This window comes from Rhineura floridana, chromosome 7, assembly GCF_030035675.1.
Source record: "Rhineura floridana isolate rRhiFlo1 chromosome 7, rRhiFlo1.hap2, whole genome shotgun sequence".
Classification (NCBI taxonomy): Eukaryota; Metazoa; Chordata; class Lepidosauria; order Squamata; family Rhineuridae; genus Rhineura; species Rhineura floridana.
In genome coordinates, this window is record NC_084486.1 from 38,781,073 (window position 1) to 38,796,769 (window position 15,697).

The 15,697-nt window shown below is 43.0% G+C and overlaps 1 protein-coding gene across 3 annotated transcripts in view; it reads right to left on the minus strand.

Annotated features, from left to right (window-relative positions):
• The window catches only part of SPOCK2 (SPARC (osteonectin), cwcv and kazal like domains proteoglycan 2), a 129,630-nt gene that overhangs the window by 14,367 nt on the left and 99,566 nt on the right, over positions 1-15,697 (minus strand). For all 3 annotated transcript variants that reach the window (XM_061635292.1, XM_061635290.1, XM_061635291.1), the window contains 4 exons: positions 14,061-14,175; positions 12,374-12,488; positions 2,573-2,687; positions 1,231-1,350 (listed from right to left, as the gene is read on the minus strand). In XM_061635292.1, the coding sequence (XP_061491276.1) occupies positions 1,231-1,350; positions 2,573-2,687; positions 12,374-12,488; positions 14,061-14,175 (465 nt within the window). The remainder of the gene's footprint in view (positions 1-1,230; positions 1,351-2,572; positions 2,688-12,373; positions 12,489-14,060; positions 14,176-15,697) is intronic.

Genomic DNA, 15,697 nt, shown 5'->3' on the forward strand with positions numbered 1-15,697 from the left:
TAGTTGAATGTGATTACGATTCAAGAATTGTTTAATGCCAATGTTATTGGACGACAACTCCCATCAGCCCCAGCCAGCATGGTCAATGGTCGAGGGTGATGAGAGATGCAGTTCAGCAACATCTGGTGGGCCAAAGGTTCCCACACCCGATTTCATGGTATATAAACAAAAAGTCACACACACAAAAACAGTTTAGTGGTGAAACAGAGCTGCTGCACTCAAGAAGTAGCTACTCAGCCAAAGCAAAAACAATTTATATTCACAAGGGAAATAAGAGATGACAAAACAGGAGAATGAAGATTGACAGAAAAAGGCGCAAGCCACCTGGAACATCTGCTGTGCAAGCTCCATTGAAATAAATGAGTCTGTGCTCTTGCAAACTCCCATTCATTTCAACAAGGCTGTCTCTCTCCAACAGTTATTGAAGGGCTGATTGTGGTCACCTCCTCCGTTTCCCTGTAGCACATACAGTTTTATCACATTTATCCTGAAATGGTGGCAGAATTGACACGCCACTCACTGTCTGTGCACTGTTGAAATTACAGTGATGGGAATTTATATAAGGGTGTGATCCCCAGTCCTTCCCTTCGCATCTGTATAAAATGCCACTATTCTTCCTGGTATAACTTGGAGGAAATGGAGGGGTTAAATCAGAGGTGGGGAACCTGTGGCCCTTCAGATGTTGTCGGATTACAACTCCCATCATCCCTGTCCATTGGCTATGCCGGCTAGGACTGATGGGAGCTGGAGTCCAAAAACATCTAGAGGAGTACAGGTTCTCCACTCTTGAGTTAAGCCAGACTATGCATTCAGAAACATCCCATTGAATATAACTTGACATTCTTTCATATCAAAAGTTCCTTGCATGTAGAAAACTATTTTAGGAAGAAATAACAGGTCAGAAACTTTATCCCCAATGCACAACCTTCCCATGGACAGGAAGGTGTTTTTTTTTAAAAAAAACATGGGTGTATATTCAATCATGCAGTTCTCCACCTGCAGCTTGAAGATATACAGTCGTGGGTAGGCTGTACGACATATATGGTTCAGCTCATAGACTCTCTATTTCCTCAGGAAGAAAAGAGCCACTGAATACAGATATTTGTAAACTAACTTCACAGAGCATCTTCTCAGTGATTGCATGCCCCCATTCCAGTATTTCTATGACAGTATGTATCTGTCTGTCTGTCTGTCTGTCTATGAATGACAATGGCAGTGATTTTTGTGTACCATTCACTGGATTGGTCCCTGCGGTCCCAGAGCTGTTCTGCTTGGCATTCTCGTGCAGGAGCTGGAACCAGTCACGCAGCCGATCCCCCAAGTCTGCCAAATCCTGCCCGGTACAGGTTTCTGTAAATCAAATGCTAAATTATTAACTGAGCATCCCAACTGAGGAAGACCAAAGACATTGAACAACAAAGATCCACTTGTTATCAAACAGGTGTGTGTAATACAGACTCTCCCACACAATTATACAATAATTACAACTTTCCCACACTTCCAAAGACACCCGAGCTCTATTTTACCCATTGTGCAAGGGTCTCTTTTATTTAGCAAATTATTCTGTCTCCATGAAGTAAATTCAGTGTGTATGTGTATATAATACAGAAAAACACTGCTTATTAATGAGGTGGAGAAGGTGACAACTAGTGACATTTATCAGCTTGAAGCATGCAGCTTGGAAATCCTTGTCAATTTTGATCACTGCCTTAAACAAAATGTTCTCTTCTGGTGACCCAGTTATTACTGGAGAGACTAATATAGGTCTTTCACAAAACCGTTTCACATAAAATCACCATCTTCAAATCTAAACTGATGGCCTTCACTTGCTCTGCTGAAAGGTTCACCCATTTGGGCTGTAAATGAAACATTTTACTTTTCTTTTTAAGAGGAAAAAGGGATGAGAAGAAGATAGTTTATGGCAGAGGTGCGGGCGTTTTGTGGGGAATTTAAATAGTGAGTAGTCCGAGCTTGGAACGCTGGGACCTTTTTCTTTTTTTAAAAAAAGGTGAGTCCAGGACAGGCAGCAACAATGGGCACTGCCAGAAAGCTGGGGCCCTTGCAGCCTGGTGCTGACGCTAGCCCTGGGTAACCTTCCCAGAACAGATTCATCATCATCATCATCATTTCCTGCCTGTCCTTCACCCAAAGGTCCCAGGGCAAGTTGCAACAATCTTAAAACACAATGTTAAAAACAATTAAAAACAACCAGAATCATAAGATAGGGTGGGTCCTAAAAATATATGTCTCAAGTGTCAAAGGCCAGGGTGAAGAATGATGGCAATGCACACTAAACTGTGGTGTGAGATGTGTTACTGGGGGAGCAAGCTTGCCTCTGTCTGGGTGACAGCTCATTCAATGTGCCTAGCAGAGAAAGGCATGTGTCTTATGAGTCAGGGAAGGCTGAGGCTCTGGAACTTAGTTTAGTTTAACATCAGACTGTTCTGCCTAGTGCTGTTGCTTGCTTATGTACCCGCAGTTCATACAAAAGCAGGAGCAAGACAGAGAAAGTGAGAGGTAGGAAGGAAGAGAGTACAGTCATCGGAATATTTGCTAAAATGCTCTCTCTGACCTTGTTTGATGTCTGTGGCTGAGGTTGGGCTATGCTCACTTGCACAGGGACACTGCCCCTCACACTTGACAGTCAGCTGTTTGCTGGTCAGGCAGGCTTGCTGCTCCAGTTTACACTGCAAGATAAAATCAGAGAAGACAGTCAGAGAAGTCAGCACCTGCCAGTCAAATTAGAAAAAAATCCCCAGGCCCTGGGACTCTGGGAGCCCTTCAAGAGTCTGGAAAAGCCTGTAATGAATCTCCTTGATGGCAACCTCACCTGCTCTTTCACTGTTACCTGACACTCCCCCCCCCCATACATCGCTCCCTGTCTAGTCTGGCCATCATAGATCAAAAGCCCTAACAGAGGAAACAATGCCTTCCTCCCCTCTGACTGTCTCTTAGCAGCACCCATTCCATCAAGGAGCGGCAGCAGCGGCGGCAGAGAAATGAGGCAGGACCACTCCATTGGCTCTGCTAAGAGAACAGCCTCTTTCAGCTCATCCTTTTCTAAATTGTTTCCATCTGAACTGGTCCTGTAAGAACTGGTGCCTGAGTTTGCTTTCTGCCTTTTTCCTCTCCATCCTCCCCCTCCTTTTGTGTTATTTCTTTCAGATTATAAACCTGATTATAAAAGGGATTGTCTTTTTAAAATTGATCTGTAAATTGCTTTCCAGCTTCCAGAGCAGGGTCAAAATACTTTCAACAAACAACCAACTAAATAAATAGTCTAAGTTCTGGAATAAGATGAAGTTTCACCTACAATTTAATGCATTGGCTGACTATTCTATGCACAGTTATAGAAAAGATTCCCCCCCACCCCAATTCCAAATTCTCTGAATAATATTCCCTAAAGCTCTCCTTGATGAAAAGCCACCCCCATTGGTCAATTTCAGTGTAAATACATTAGTCACAGGGATTAACAGGTGCATATATTGATATGTTGCCATTCAGTATAAATATAAATTTGGGGATGTGACCATTTCCATTTTTCCTCGATAGAAGTCACAGTGGATCAGAGGCTGTGAGCACACTAGTTGCCTACAGTGAAGTGTTTCCATTAGCCACACCTAGAGGGGGAACGTGTTGATCTGCCAATCAGGTGCAAAATCTCTTTGAAGTTTAATTTTAAAAAATGCACTCAAGCTGCTCCCACCAGGTTTCACAGTAAAAAGGAGCAGGTTTGACTAATGTCTTGTGTCCCCGTTTTCAGAAGAGAGAGGTGGAGACACACTGGAACTGGCTGAACAGTGGGTGTGTTTCTACCCTTAGAAAGTATTACTGTGGTAGTATAATAAACTCTGCCTCTGGAATCATGCCCAGTTGACACCATGTCTCTGCAGACAAAAAAAATGAAAAAGGGTAAAAAAAAGGCACTGTCCTCCAGAAGCAGTGATCTTCAAAATGGCTGACCAGGAGAGCATGTACAGAGGGACACATGAATGCAGTTGTTCTTTCAGGTTGTCTCCACTCAACTAAGCAAAAGGGCTCCCCAAGACAGCTGCAGAAAGAGGAATCCTCCCCGTGAAGACGGCAGACTTGATGAGGCCCAACTCAAGAAGAATGCTGTTATAGCCAGGGCTATGCATCTGCTGCAATGTCCACAGGAAGGAAGGAAGACACCACAGTGACACCGCAAAATGTGGCTTCCTGAGAATCTCAACTTTTAGGGGGATGATATGCACACAAGCATGTGGACTATGTCTTGGGGCTAAATAAGGCTTTCCGTGACTGCAGGGGTGGGACTTCAATGCCCTGCATAACCCCTTGTTCCCTTCTAATGGAGAAGGATCATTGTTCAGGGACAGGTCAGAACATCTGCTTTGCATGCAGAAGGTGCCAATCCTTGGCTTCTCCAGGCAGGGCTGAGACCCTAGGCCAGACTATTTCCTGGGACACCAGGGTTCAAATTCAACCATGATGCCCACTGGGTAACCTTGGGCCAGTCACTGTCTCTCAGCCTAACCTACCTCACAGGGTTGTTGGGCGGATAATATTGTGAGGGGGAGATCCATGTTTGTATGCCACTTGAGCTCCTTGGAGGAAAGGTGGAATATAAATGTAATAAATAAATAATAATTTTGTTGTTGTTATATGCCTTCAAGTCCATTATAACTTATGGCGACCTTATGAATCAGCAACCTCCAATAGCATAAACTACCCTGTTCAGATTGTTTAAGTTCAGGTCGGTGGTTTCCTTTATGGAATCAATCCATCTCTTTGTCTACTCCCTTCTGTTTTTCCAAGCATTATTGTCTTTTCTAATGAATCTTGTCTTCTCATTATGTGTCCAAAGTATGATAACCTTAGTTTCATCATTTTAGCTTCTAGTATAGTTCTAGTTTAATTTGTTCTGCTTATTTGTCTTTTTCGCAGTCCATGGTATGCACAAAGCTCTCCTCCAACACCACATTTCAAACAAGTTGATTTTTCTCTTATCCGCTTTTTTCACTGTCCAACTTTTACATCCATACACAGAGATGGGGAATACCATGGTCTGAATGATCCTGACTTTAGTGTTCAGTGATACATCTTTGCATTTGAGGACCTTTTCTAGTTCTCTCACAGCTGCCCTCCCCAGTCCTAGCCTTCGTCTCCATTTTGGTTAATGACTGTGCCAAGGTATTGATAATCCTTGACAAGTTCAATATCATCATTGTCAACTTTAAAGTTACTACTTTAGTCTTCTTGATATTCAGCTGTAGTCCTGCTTTTGTGCTTTCTTCTTTAACTTTCATCAGCATTCATTTCAAATCATTACTGGTTTCTGCTGGTAGTATGGTATAGTCTATGTATCTTAAATTATTGATATTTCTCCCTCCAATTTTCACACCTCCTTCATCTTGGTCCAGTCCCTCTTTCCGTATGATATGTTCTGTATATAGATTAAACAAATAGGGTGATAAAATACACCCCTGCCTCACACCCTTTCTGATTGGGAACCAATCAGTTTCTCCATATTTTGTCCTTATAGTAACCTCTTGTCCTGAGTATAGGACAATCAGATGCTGTGGCACCCTCATTTCATAATCTATAAAGCACAGGGTGATTTTCTTCTGAAATTCCTTGGTCCGTTCCATTATCCAACGTATGTTTGCAATATGATCTCTGGTGCCTTTTCCCTTTCTAAATCCAGCTTGGACGTCTGGCACTTCTTGCTCCATATATGGTAAGAACCTTTGTTGTAGAATCTGGAGCATTACTTTACTTGCATGGGATATTAAGGCAATAGTTCAATGATTACTGCCTTCCCTGGGATCCCCTTTCTTTGGAATCGTGATGTACATTGAACGCTTCCAGTCTGTGGGCCATTGTTTAGTTTTCCATATTTGTGGACAAATCTTTGTCAAAATTTGGACAGATTTAGTCTCAGTAGCTTGTAGCAACTCTATTGGTATGCCATCTGTTCCCGGTGATTTGTTTCTTCCAAGTATTTTAACAGCAGCTTTCACCTCACATTCGAAAATTTCTGGTTCTTCATCATACAGTTCTTCCGTGAATCAATCTGTCATCCTTGCAACTCTTTTATAGAGTTCTTCAGTGTATTGCTTCCATCTTCCTTTATTTCATCTTGGTCAGTCAGTGTGTTTCCCTGTTGATTATTCAACATCCCTACCTTTGGTTTAAATTCCCCTTTAATTTCTCTAATCTTTTGGAACAGGGCTCTTGTTCTACCCTTTTTGTTGTGCTCTTCTATTTCTATACAATAACTATTGTAATAGTTCTCTTTGTCCCTGCGTACTAGTTGCTGTATAGTTGCATTTATGTTCTGGCCGTGTTTCTATCTCCTTTTGCTTTTGCTTTCCTTCTCTCTTTAACTATTTTAAGAGTTTCTTCAGTCATCCATTGAGGTCTTTCTCTCTTTTTAATTAGAGGTATTGTCTTTTTGCATTCTTCCCTGATAACGTCTCTGACTTCACACCATAGTTCTGGTTCTCTACCAGAGGTTTAAAGCCTCAAATCTGTTCCTTATTTGATCTTTAAATTCTTCTGGGATGTTGTTTAGATTGTATTTTCGCATTATGATTGCTTTGTTGTTCTTCTTTAGCTTTACTCTGATTTTTGATATTACTAGTTCATGATCTGCACCACAATTTGCTCCTGGTCTTGTTTTCACAGAAAGCATGGAACTTCTCCATCTTCTGCTTCCAATTATATAATCAATTTGTTTCCTATATTGATCATTTGGTGATGTCCACATGTACAGTTGGTTGCTCAAAAAATGTGTTTGCAAGCAACAAATTATTGGCTTCACAGAATTCTATAAGTCTTTCTCCTGCTTCATTTCTATCTCCTAAGCCCCATTTCCCCACAGTTTCTAGTTCTTCTCTGTTCCCTACTTTTGCATTCCAGTCCCCATGATTATCAGCACATCTTGTTTTGGTGTGTGATCAATTTCTTCCTGTACTTCTGCGTAAAATCATTCCAATTCCTCTTCTGCGTTTGCCGTTGGAGCATAGACTTAGATGATGGTTATGTTAATAGGTTTCCCTCATTGATATAATTCGCTCAGACCTTGCGTTATAGCTCCTAATTGCTTTTGCTACATAACTTCTCACGATTAAAGCAACCCCATTTCTTCTTAATTTCTCATTTCCTGCATAAAATATTTTGTAGTTGCCTGATTGAAAATGTCCCATTCCCATCCATTTTAATTCACTCATGCCAAGTATTGTAATGTTGATGTGTTCCATTTCTTCTTTGACAATTTCTAACTTTCCCTGGTTCATGCTTCTCACATTCCATGTTCCTATTGTGTGCGTCATACAACTCCGGACTTTCCTTTGGCATCTGTGCGCATCAGCCTCTGGGCTTCCTTTCGGCTTTGACCCAGCTGTGTCATTAGTCACAGCGCTACTCGTACTTGTCCTCTGTTCTCCCCCAGTAGGTTGGTGAGTGCCTTCTGACCTGGGGGTCTCATCTTCCAGCACTATCTCGTGTTGCATTTTGGATACTCTGTTCTTAGGGTTTTCATGGTAAGAGGTATTCAGAGGTGGTTTACCATTGCCTTCCTCTGAGTTTGGATGCATCTTAGTCTGGTGTCTCAGCTTTGACCATTTTGCCGTGGGTGCCCCTGCTAGGAGTCTAGTCTCTTGGTCTAGACTCCTGACAGCATTGCTCTCAGCTTCTTCGACACTCTCAAACCCCCTCACCACGTTAAGGTGTGCATCCTAGAGGGGGTAATAAATAAATAATTAATAAACCCTGTCTGAAACCCTGGAAAGCTGCTGCCAGTCAATGCAGACAATACTGAGACTAAGGGTTTGACTCCGCGCGAGGCAACTTCCTATGTTCCTATTAATTAGCAACAAAGAAAAAAATGCTTCTGCAATTTTTACTGTTTTTCTCTATAAGAGACATAATGCAAATGGATTTATTTTGCATAATTTATGCAGGTCACAGAATTCAGTTTGCCTGAGGGAGTGTGGAGCTGTGGTTGCAAAGGAACAGGGTTTTAATCGTAGTGGCAGGGTGTACCCAACCCTGCTTATAACTCACACCGAAACACACAAGGCTCTGCGAGTGTTAGGGGTATGTTCTCTCTGCTTCCTTCTCAAGCTGGCACTTGTAGGTTTGGGTACATTTAGAGAGTCTAACTTCCAGCAGCAAGAATCTCTTCCACTGACCCTTTTGAATTCTTAGGGCAGATTTTAACAAGAGCATTTTGTGGCCGGCTAGCCTTCTGATCCTGTTACTTTTTTTTATTTAACTCTTCAGACGAGGAGGAACCAACAACAAATAATGAATCTTCTTAGTGCTAATCTCCACAGATTGAAATTTCCTGCTGTGTCCTGGTTTTGAACTAATTAGGCTAAATCTTCTCCACATTCTTCGGTGCATAATAGGCTACAAACTGACTGCCGGTTTCCTGCAAGCTATATAAAAACATTTCCCCCATTCACTGACTTGACCTGCTGTGATTTCATGGGGCATTCGGAAACATTTTAATAACAGATAGGATGGGGGAAAGAGTCACATAAAAATGGGTGGGTAGGACAGCCAGTGCATTTGATGTGAATGAAGTGGAAGCTGGTTTGGCTGGGACAAAACCTCACACAGAACCTTAAGGGAAGGGAAGACTTAGTTGGTGGGGAGATGAAAGGACAGATTCACAAAATCCAAAACAAACCTGAGCAAGATCAATTATGGGGTGATGGTCTCTCCCTCACTGGTAGAGATGGAGAAACCTGTCAATATCAGTTTCTTTCTCTTTTTCATTTTTCCAATTTTAAGTCCAGTTCTCCACATCAGTTTGAGATTTTTTTTTAAAAAAAGATCTCATGAAAACCAATTTCTCCTAATATGTACATGTTTATACGCAATCTTCCCTAATATACATATGTTTGCAAAGCAATCTTCCCTAATATAATGCCTTTTTGTACACTATGTCACTGTTATATGCATTTTTATACACACTTTACTCCAGCATATGCAGTTTTATACATGTTACTTGGATGGAGCACTGCAGTGCAAAATTCAGATTTCTAAGGATGGCTTTGTTTCAGTTCTCAAATGGTTTTGGAAGGTGTAAATTAGGCAGGTTTGCCTTTAAATGCAGACTGAATCGAACTGCTCCCTCATCCTTACTCAGTGGAGACCGTAAAACACACTGGGCAGCCATCTCTAGAGGATGGTCTAGCTCTGGATGAAAAGCAGGAGGTTGGACTACATGTCCAAATCTAGGATTCCAACTGGTCAATTCAAAGCATGTTACAGCTCCTTACATACTGGTGAAGCCATTATTTCAATGCTCCATCTCACTGGCAGAATAGTGCTCAGTATGAGAGGAGACAAGCAGAAAAGTGTCAGGATGCTCACGTCCTGTTGCAAATTGCCCCCCACTTTAATAGTTAAAGTGTCAGATTGGGACCTTGGGAGACCAGGGTTCAAATCCCCACTCAGCCATGCAGCTTACTGGGTGACTTGGGCCAGACACTGTCTTTCCACCTAACAATCAAGGATTGTTGCAAGGATAACCAGGAGGGGTAAAACCATGTTTGTATGCCCCCTTAAGCTCCTTGGAGGAGATACAAATGCAATAATAAACAAAAAAAAATACAAATAAGTATGGAGCAATCCAGCGACAGCTTTGCCCCACGGCAGGCCACAAAAGAGCTGTGAATTCCCTTGCATGCCCCAGGGCTTTGGAGTTGCATGAAATCGGCCCAAATCTGTAGCAGAAGGAGTATGCCACAATTCACTCAAGGTAAGTTTCTGAATCAATTTTCCTCTGGCTGGGAGAAGGAAGGTAATTCTTCAGAAGACTCACTCTATTTTGAGAGAGTTAAATGCAACTGTATGTGCTAAAGGCAAGAGCTTAGCTGGAACAGGCTCCCCCTTTCAACAGCCAGAAAGCAGAAAAAGTAGGTCAGCACAGCTCATCGGAGGCTACCACAATGAGCTTTGACTCAATGAGTCACACTATCCTGTACAGCTTCACTGTACTGAGTGTAATGTAAGGTGCCCAGTGACCACTTCTAATGTTATAATGATACCACTGTGCCATCACCCAGAGACTCACTTTGTCTAGAAATATGCTAAAACCCTTGGGCATACTTTTATTGTTGCTATCCATTTTAAAAAGATTTGCTTTACATTGCATAGAATCACAGAGTTGGAAGGTTCCTCAAAAGTCATGTAGTCCAACCTGCTGCTCCATATTGGATCTGCACTTGCCTCATCCTTAACAATTTGCCATCCAGTCTCTGCTTAAATAGCTTAAATAGCTCTAGCAGGGGAGGGTTCACCACCTCCTAGGGCAGTCTATTCCACTGTCCAACAGCTATTGCCTGTCTTCATTAATGTCTCCATACTTTTTTTTCTCAACTGAAACCGCTTTTCCCTCACAGCACCGCTCTTTGAAGCTGCCCTGCACTTCCCCTTTCCATCTCCGACATCTGGGATGGAAAGGAGAAGTTGGCAGGTGAGCAAGACATCCCAACTGCCAATCATGTAGTGTCATAATGATGACATGTGATTTATAGGTGGGTTGCCTCATCCATGGGGTCAAAGTTGGCCTGCGGCTGGGGCCAGTTAAAGATCTGGCTCCCAGAGCTAAAAAGGTACCCCACCCCTACAACTAGAGCATGGGAAACTGAGGCCAGGTCTAGCCACTCCAGACAGAGCCACAGCTGGCGCATGAGGTTGGCCTAGTAGAAGATGCTCTAGGCCACCACTGCTGCCTGTGCCATACCAGAGATGAGCCCAGGAGCTGCATACCTAGGCCTTCAAGAGGAGTGCAGCCTCACTCAGGACTAGTATAATACCTCCATCCATATTAGCTGACTTTCCAATCCACAAAACCTCCATCTTAACAGGATTAAGTTTCAGCTTGCACCGAAACTCTGCCCACTGCAATCATTTTTATCCTCACAACAATGTTGTGAGGAAAGTCAGATTGGGAGAGAATGACCGCCCAAGGCCACACTTGAAGCACACATGAGTTCATGATTCAGAAACTACCACAGCAAAGTCCAGAGCAAACTAGGATGAGCCATGCTAGCACTGGAAGTGAGGAATGTTACAAAGTGCCCTAACTCAGATTGCCACCTTTTTAGTTATCCTATGCTTGTGCCTGTAACAGCAGCCTGGCATGCAGAAATTAAGCAGGTGAACCTTTTTCTGTGTATCAGGCTACAATTAAAGATGGGGGAATTGAGGTAATTAAAAAATGGCAATCCTAGGCCACATCTCCACCATACATTTCAAGGACACAGCTTCCCCCAAATAATCTTGGGAACTGTAGTTTATCCTTCACAGAGCTACAATTCCCAGCACACTTAACAAACTAGGGTTCCCAGGATACTTTGGTGGAAGCCATGTGCTTTAAATATATGGTGTAGATGTCACACTAGCCTACACATACTTTTAGCAGCTCATATTAATGGCATACCTGAAAAAAACCCAGTTTAACACCAGATGGCTGTAGAATCACTCCCATGAAAGGGAACATGTGTTTTTTTGCTGCAAACCCCAGTCATGAAAGAAGCTTTCTGGTCTTCCATCAGTATTCTCCTCAAATGTTATACTGAATAGACCACATTGATTTATTATATTTATATCCTACCATTCCTCTAAGGAGCTCAAGGTGGTATACATGGTTCTCCCCATTTTATCCTCACAACAGCCTCATAAGGTAGGTTAGACTAGAGACAGTAACTGGCCCAAGAACACCCAGTGAGCTTCATGGCTGAGTGGAGATTTAAGCCCTTGTCTCCCAGGTCCACCGTAAACATTAAACTATTTTGGCACCATGAGCTGTCACTGACAGACAGAACACGAGAGTTCAACAAGAGTGCTAGGTTAGGGTGGGAGACTCATATTAAAATCTCCAGACAGTCATAAAGCCCACTGGATGACGTTGAGGCCACTGTTGTAGTTTTTAGCCTGACCTACCTCATAGGGTTGTTGTGAGGATAAAATGGGTAGATGAGCAGGGAACCAAAAGGGCTGGATAAGAATGCAATAAACAAACACACAAACAACATTTTAAAAACACACCAAAGTAGAGATGTAAAAACTGCACGCACATACACACATCAGCTTTACATACTCCTATTCTGTAATGAAATGCTGACCAAGCCAATGACGTTCTGACTGAGTAGGAACCCAAAGAGGTGCCTCATAATCTCAGACCCTTATATATGGCAGTCTGCGCGTGCGAGAGTGCCTAGCCATCACCCTCTGGGTCTCTTTGAAACTGGGTACAATAGGCGAGAGCCAGGCAGGCCCAAAGCCTGAAACAGTGCAGCCGCTGCTTCCCTTGAAAGAATGACCCCACCCACCTCGTTGTCAGGCTTAGTTATTGTCATTGTCTCCTCACCACTGAGCTGTAAGTGTGTCCATCAGAGCCACAGACAGATGCGAGCTGGGTCATGTGACAAGGCTTGCACAAGCTCTCCTTGTTTCCATGGAGTTTCAGGGCAGGCTGTTTGATTCTGCGTGTGCACAGGCGGGAGAGAAATAAGAAAGAAACCAGAGTGCATATTAAAGCAAGGCTAACCTCACAGCATACACCCCCTCATGGGCAAGATGTGCTCTTCTCGTCGGCACTTAAATGGTAAAGGTGTCCCCGCACTTATAGTGCAAGTCGTTTCCGACTCTCAGGGTGACGTCTTGCGACGTTTACTAGGCAGACCGTATATATGGGGTGGGATTGCCAGTTCCGTCCCCGGCCTTTCTTTACCCCCCAGCGTATGCCGGGTACTCATTTTACCGACCACGGACGGATGGAAGGCTGAGTGGACCTCGACCCCTTTTACCAGAGATTCGACTTCCTCCTTCCGTTGGAATCAAACTCCGGCCGTGAGCAGAGCTTCGGCTGCATTACCGCTGCTTACCACTCTGCGCCACAGAGGATCTTGTCGGCACTTAAGGAACACAAAATATCCCAAACCTGTAGTCCTGAGCGCACTTCTCACAGGAGAAAGGGCGACCAATCTGCTCTACCAAGGGACATCACCATTGTGGCTATAATGTAACAGGCAGGAACCAGGAAGTGAACATTTCCTCACACAGCTTGTCTGTGCCATGATGCTTCCCCTATTGATTTCTACCTGTCATGCAGCTATAACCGGCACAGAGCTTCTGTCTGTCCAATGGTGGCAACTCTAATCCTCAGTTATACCAGGTGTGAGAAAACTTTGGCCCTTCAGATGTTGATGAACGACAATTCCCATCATCTCTGGCCCAATGTCCCTGCACATGCCAGGCCCATTTCAGACCATCCTGCATTGAGCAGAAAGGTCTGAAGGGGGATTCTAAGGGCGTTCCCCTGAATGTTTGCATGGCTACTATCTCCCCAATTTTAGCCTACAGGCATCCAAGTAAACATTTATATAGGGCTTATGCCTAAACACCAATGAACCAGAACAGAATTTTACACGAAGGAGCAGAAGAGGTCCTTAGCTACAAGTAAGGAGTAGCCTGCAGTGTGTCTTCCTCCCTCACAGATACCACATACCCCGCCTCCGGCTTTTCACTTTTAAAATAAACGAGAAAAGGAAGTTAAGTCTGTGGAACTTTTTCTTATGGAGTATTTGACCCACTTGTTCAGGAAGAACAGGAGTGTGGAATAAAATTTGGCCAGTGGGCCAAATCTTGGTCACCCCCCCCGTCATTTTGAGAGATGGGTGGGACCTCCCACCTGTCAATCACCTGATATCAGAGTAATGGCAAGTGACCCAAACATCTAATTGCAAGAAGTATACCTGTTCCTGGTTTTCTGTGTCTAACTCCTGGCTAACAAGTGCAACTTCAGCAGATGACTGACAAGTACTTGGAATTTAAAAAAAGGCTACTCAATATTTTAAATAAAACAAGTAACTTTTAAACCTGCCAGCAATTGTATTTAGGTTTTAGTGGTTCTCCATTGACTTACAATGCCCCCACTGGTGTACTCTTAGATCCAGCCCACCAAAAAAGTCTAGCTGTGGGCCTGAAGCAAGAGTAAGGAGCTCAGTACATATCTTGCCCAATTAGGGATTCATGCAAGTCAGTTGGTTCCTTACCGGTGTTCCAGCTTTTTGCGACTAATACACATGGCCCGCTGGTAACCCTGGGCAATGCACACCTTGTGCCGGCTGCATTTCACTTTCTGGCAGGGATCCTTGGTGGTGTCCACACCTAAAGACAGAGGTAAATGGAGTGTGAATGACTAGTATTTGTTGTTGTTGTTGTTGTTGTTATGTGCCTTCAAGTCCATTTATGGTGACCCCATGAATCAGTGACCTCCAGTAGTTTCTGTTATAAACCACCCTGTTCAGATCTTGTAAGTTCAGGTCTGTGGCTTCCTTTATGGAACCAATCCATTTCTTGTTTGGTCTTCCTCTTTTTCTACTCCCTTCTGTTTTCCCCAGCATTATTGTCTTTTCTAGCAAATCATGTCTTCTCGTGATGTGTCCAAAGTATGATAACCTCAGTTTCATCATTTTAGCTTCTAGTGATAGTTCTGGTTTAATTTGTTTCTAACACCCAATTATTTGTCTTTTTCTCTCCTTCAAAACCACATTTCAAATGAGTTGATTTTTCTCTTATCCATTTTTCACTGTCCAACTTTCATATCCATACATAGAGATCGAGAATGACTAGTATACTATTTAATCATCATTTTCATAATACTTCTGCTGAGGTTGCTACCTAATACAAAGGGAGGATTACCTGCAAACATGCGCACACACAGAGCATGCTAGAATCCATAAAGCGATCATAGTCACATGTTGCAGCATCTTGCTGCATGTGAGTACAACCGAATCGCACTATTTTACAAGTCGGTTTAAACAGAGTCTGATAGTTTTGCCGCCATCAACGATTTTGAAATTATTTATATAGAGCACATTGTATGCTGCCAACAAACATGAAGCCACTGCTTCGGAAGAGAAATGCCAAATATGCAATGGCAGTGAATCTTCTTGCAATGTACACTGTTTATGACCTGCATGGATTCCAAGCCAGAGCTAGACATGTGTAAAAAGGTGCAGCAAGAGAACCACTTGCTGTGATATGTATAAGGGTTCACATTCCCATCCTCACTGATAAATGGACGGGAATGTGCACCTGTACCTGTCCTGTGTGAGGACAGTTGAGGACTGCATTACACTTGTCAGATGTGCCTGTCAGTATGCAATCAACATGTGCCTCAATGAATCATTTAGCTTACACATGCACAGTGGTACTCAGTACTGACCTAGAAGGCTCTTTGGATTTCCGTTCATTGTGTGGAGGACTTGTGCAAGAGAAGCCCTAACCATGCGGGCAAAGCACTTGCTGGATCAAGGCCAATATTGGACTGTGATGATTTTCATCATAATTCTCCACAGTGCTAACATACTGTGTTCTCTTGAAAAGTTGGTTTTTCCAACTTTCATCTAAAATCAATCTCTAGCCAGTTCCCCATTTAAACACATTTATGTTCAGATACTTTTTAAATTAAGCCAAGCAACCTTTTAAAAAAATCAAACAATCTTATGTTCTACTAGTCCTTAAGAATGTAAGAAGGCATCATTTTTCATTTATTTCATTCATTTGTCGCATGCAGCACTATTCCAATTCCACTGCAGTTCACCTTCTCCCAGAAACTGTTACCTCTCTTGCTACCCCCTGTGGCAAAATCACATAACTTACATAAAGCACATTGTCATTAGTGTCA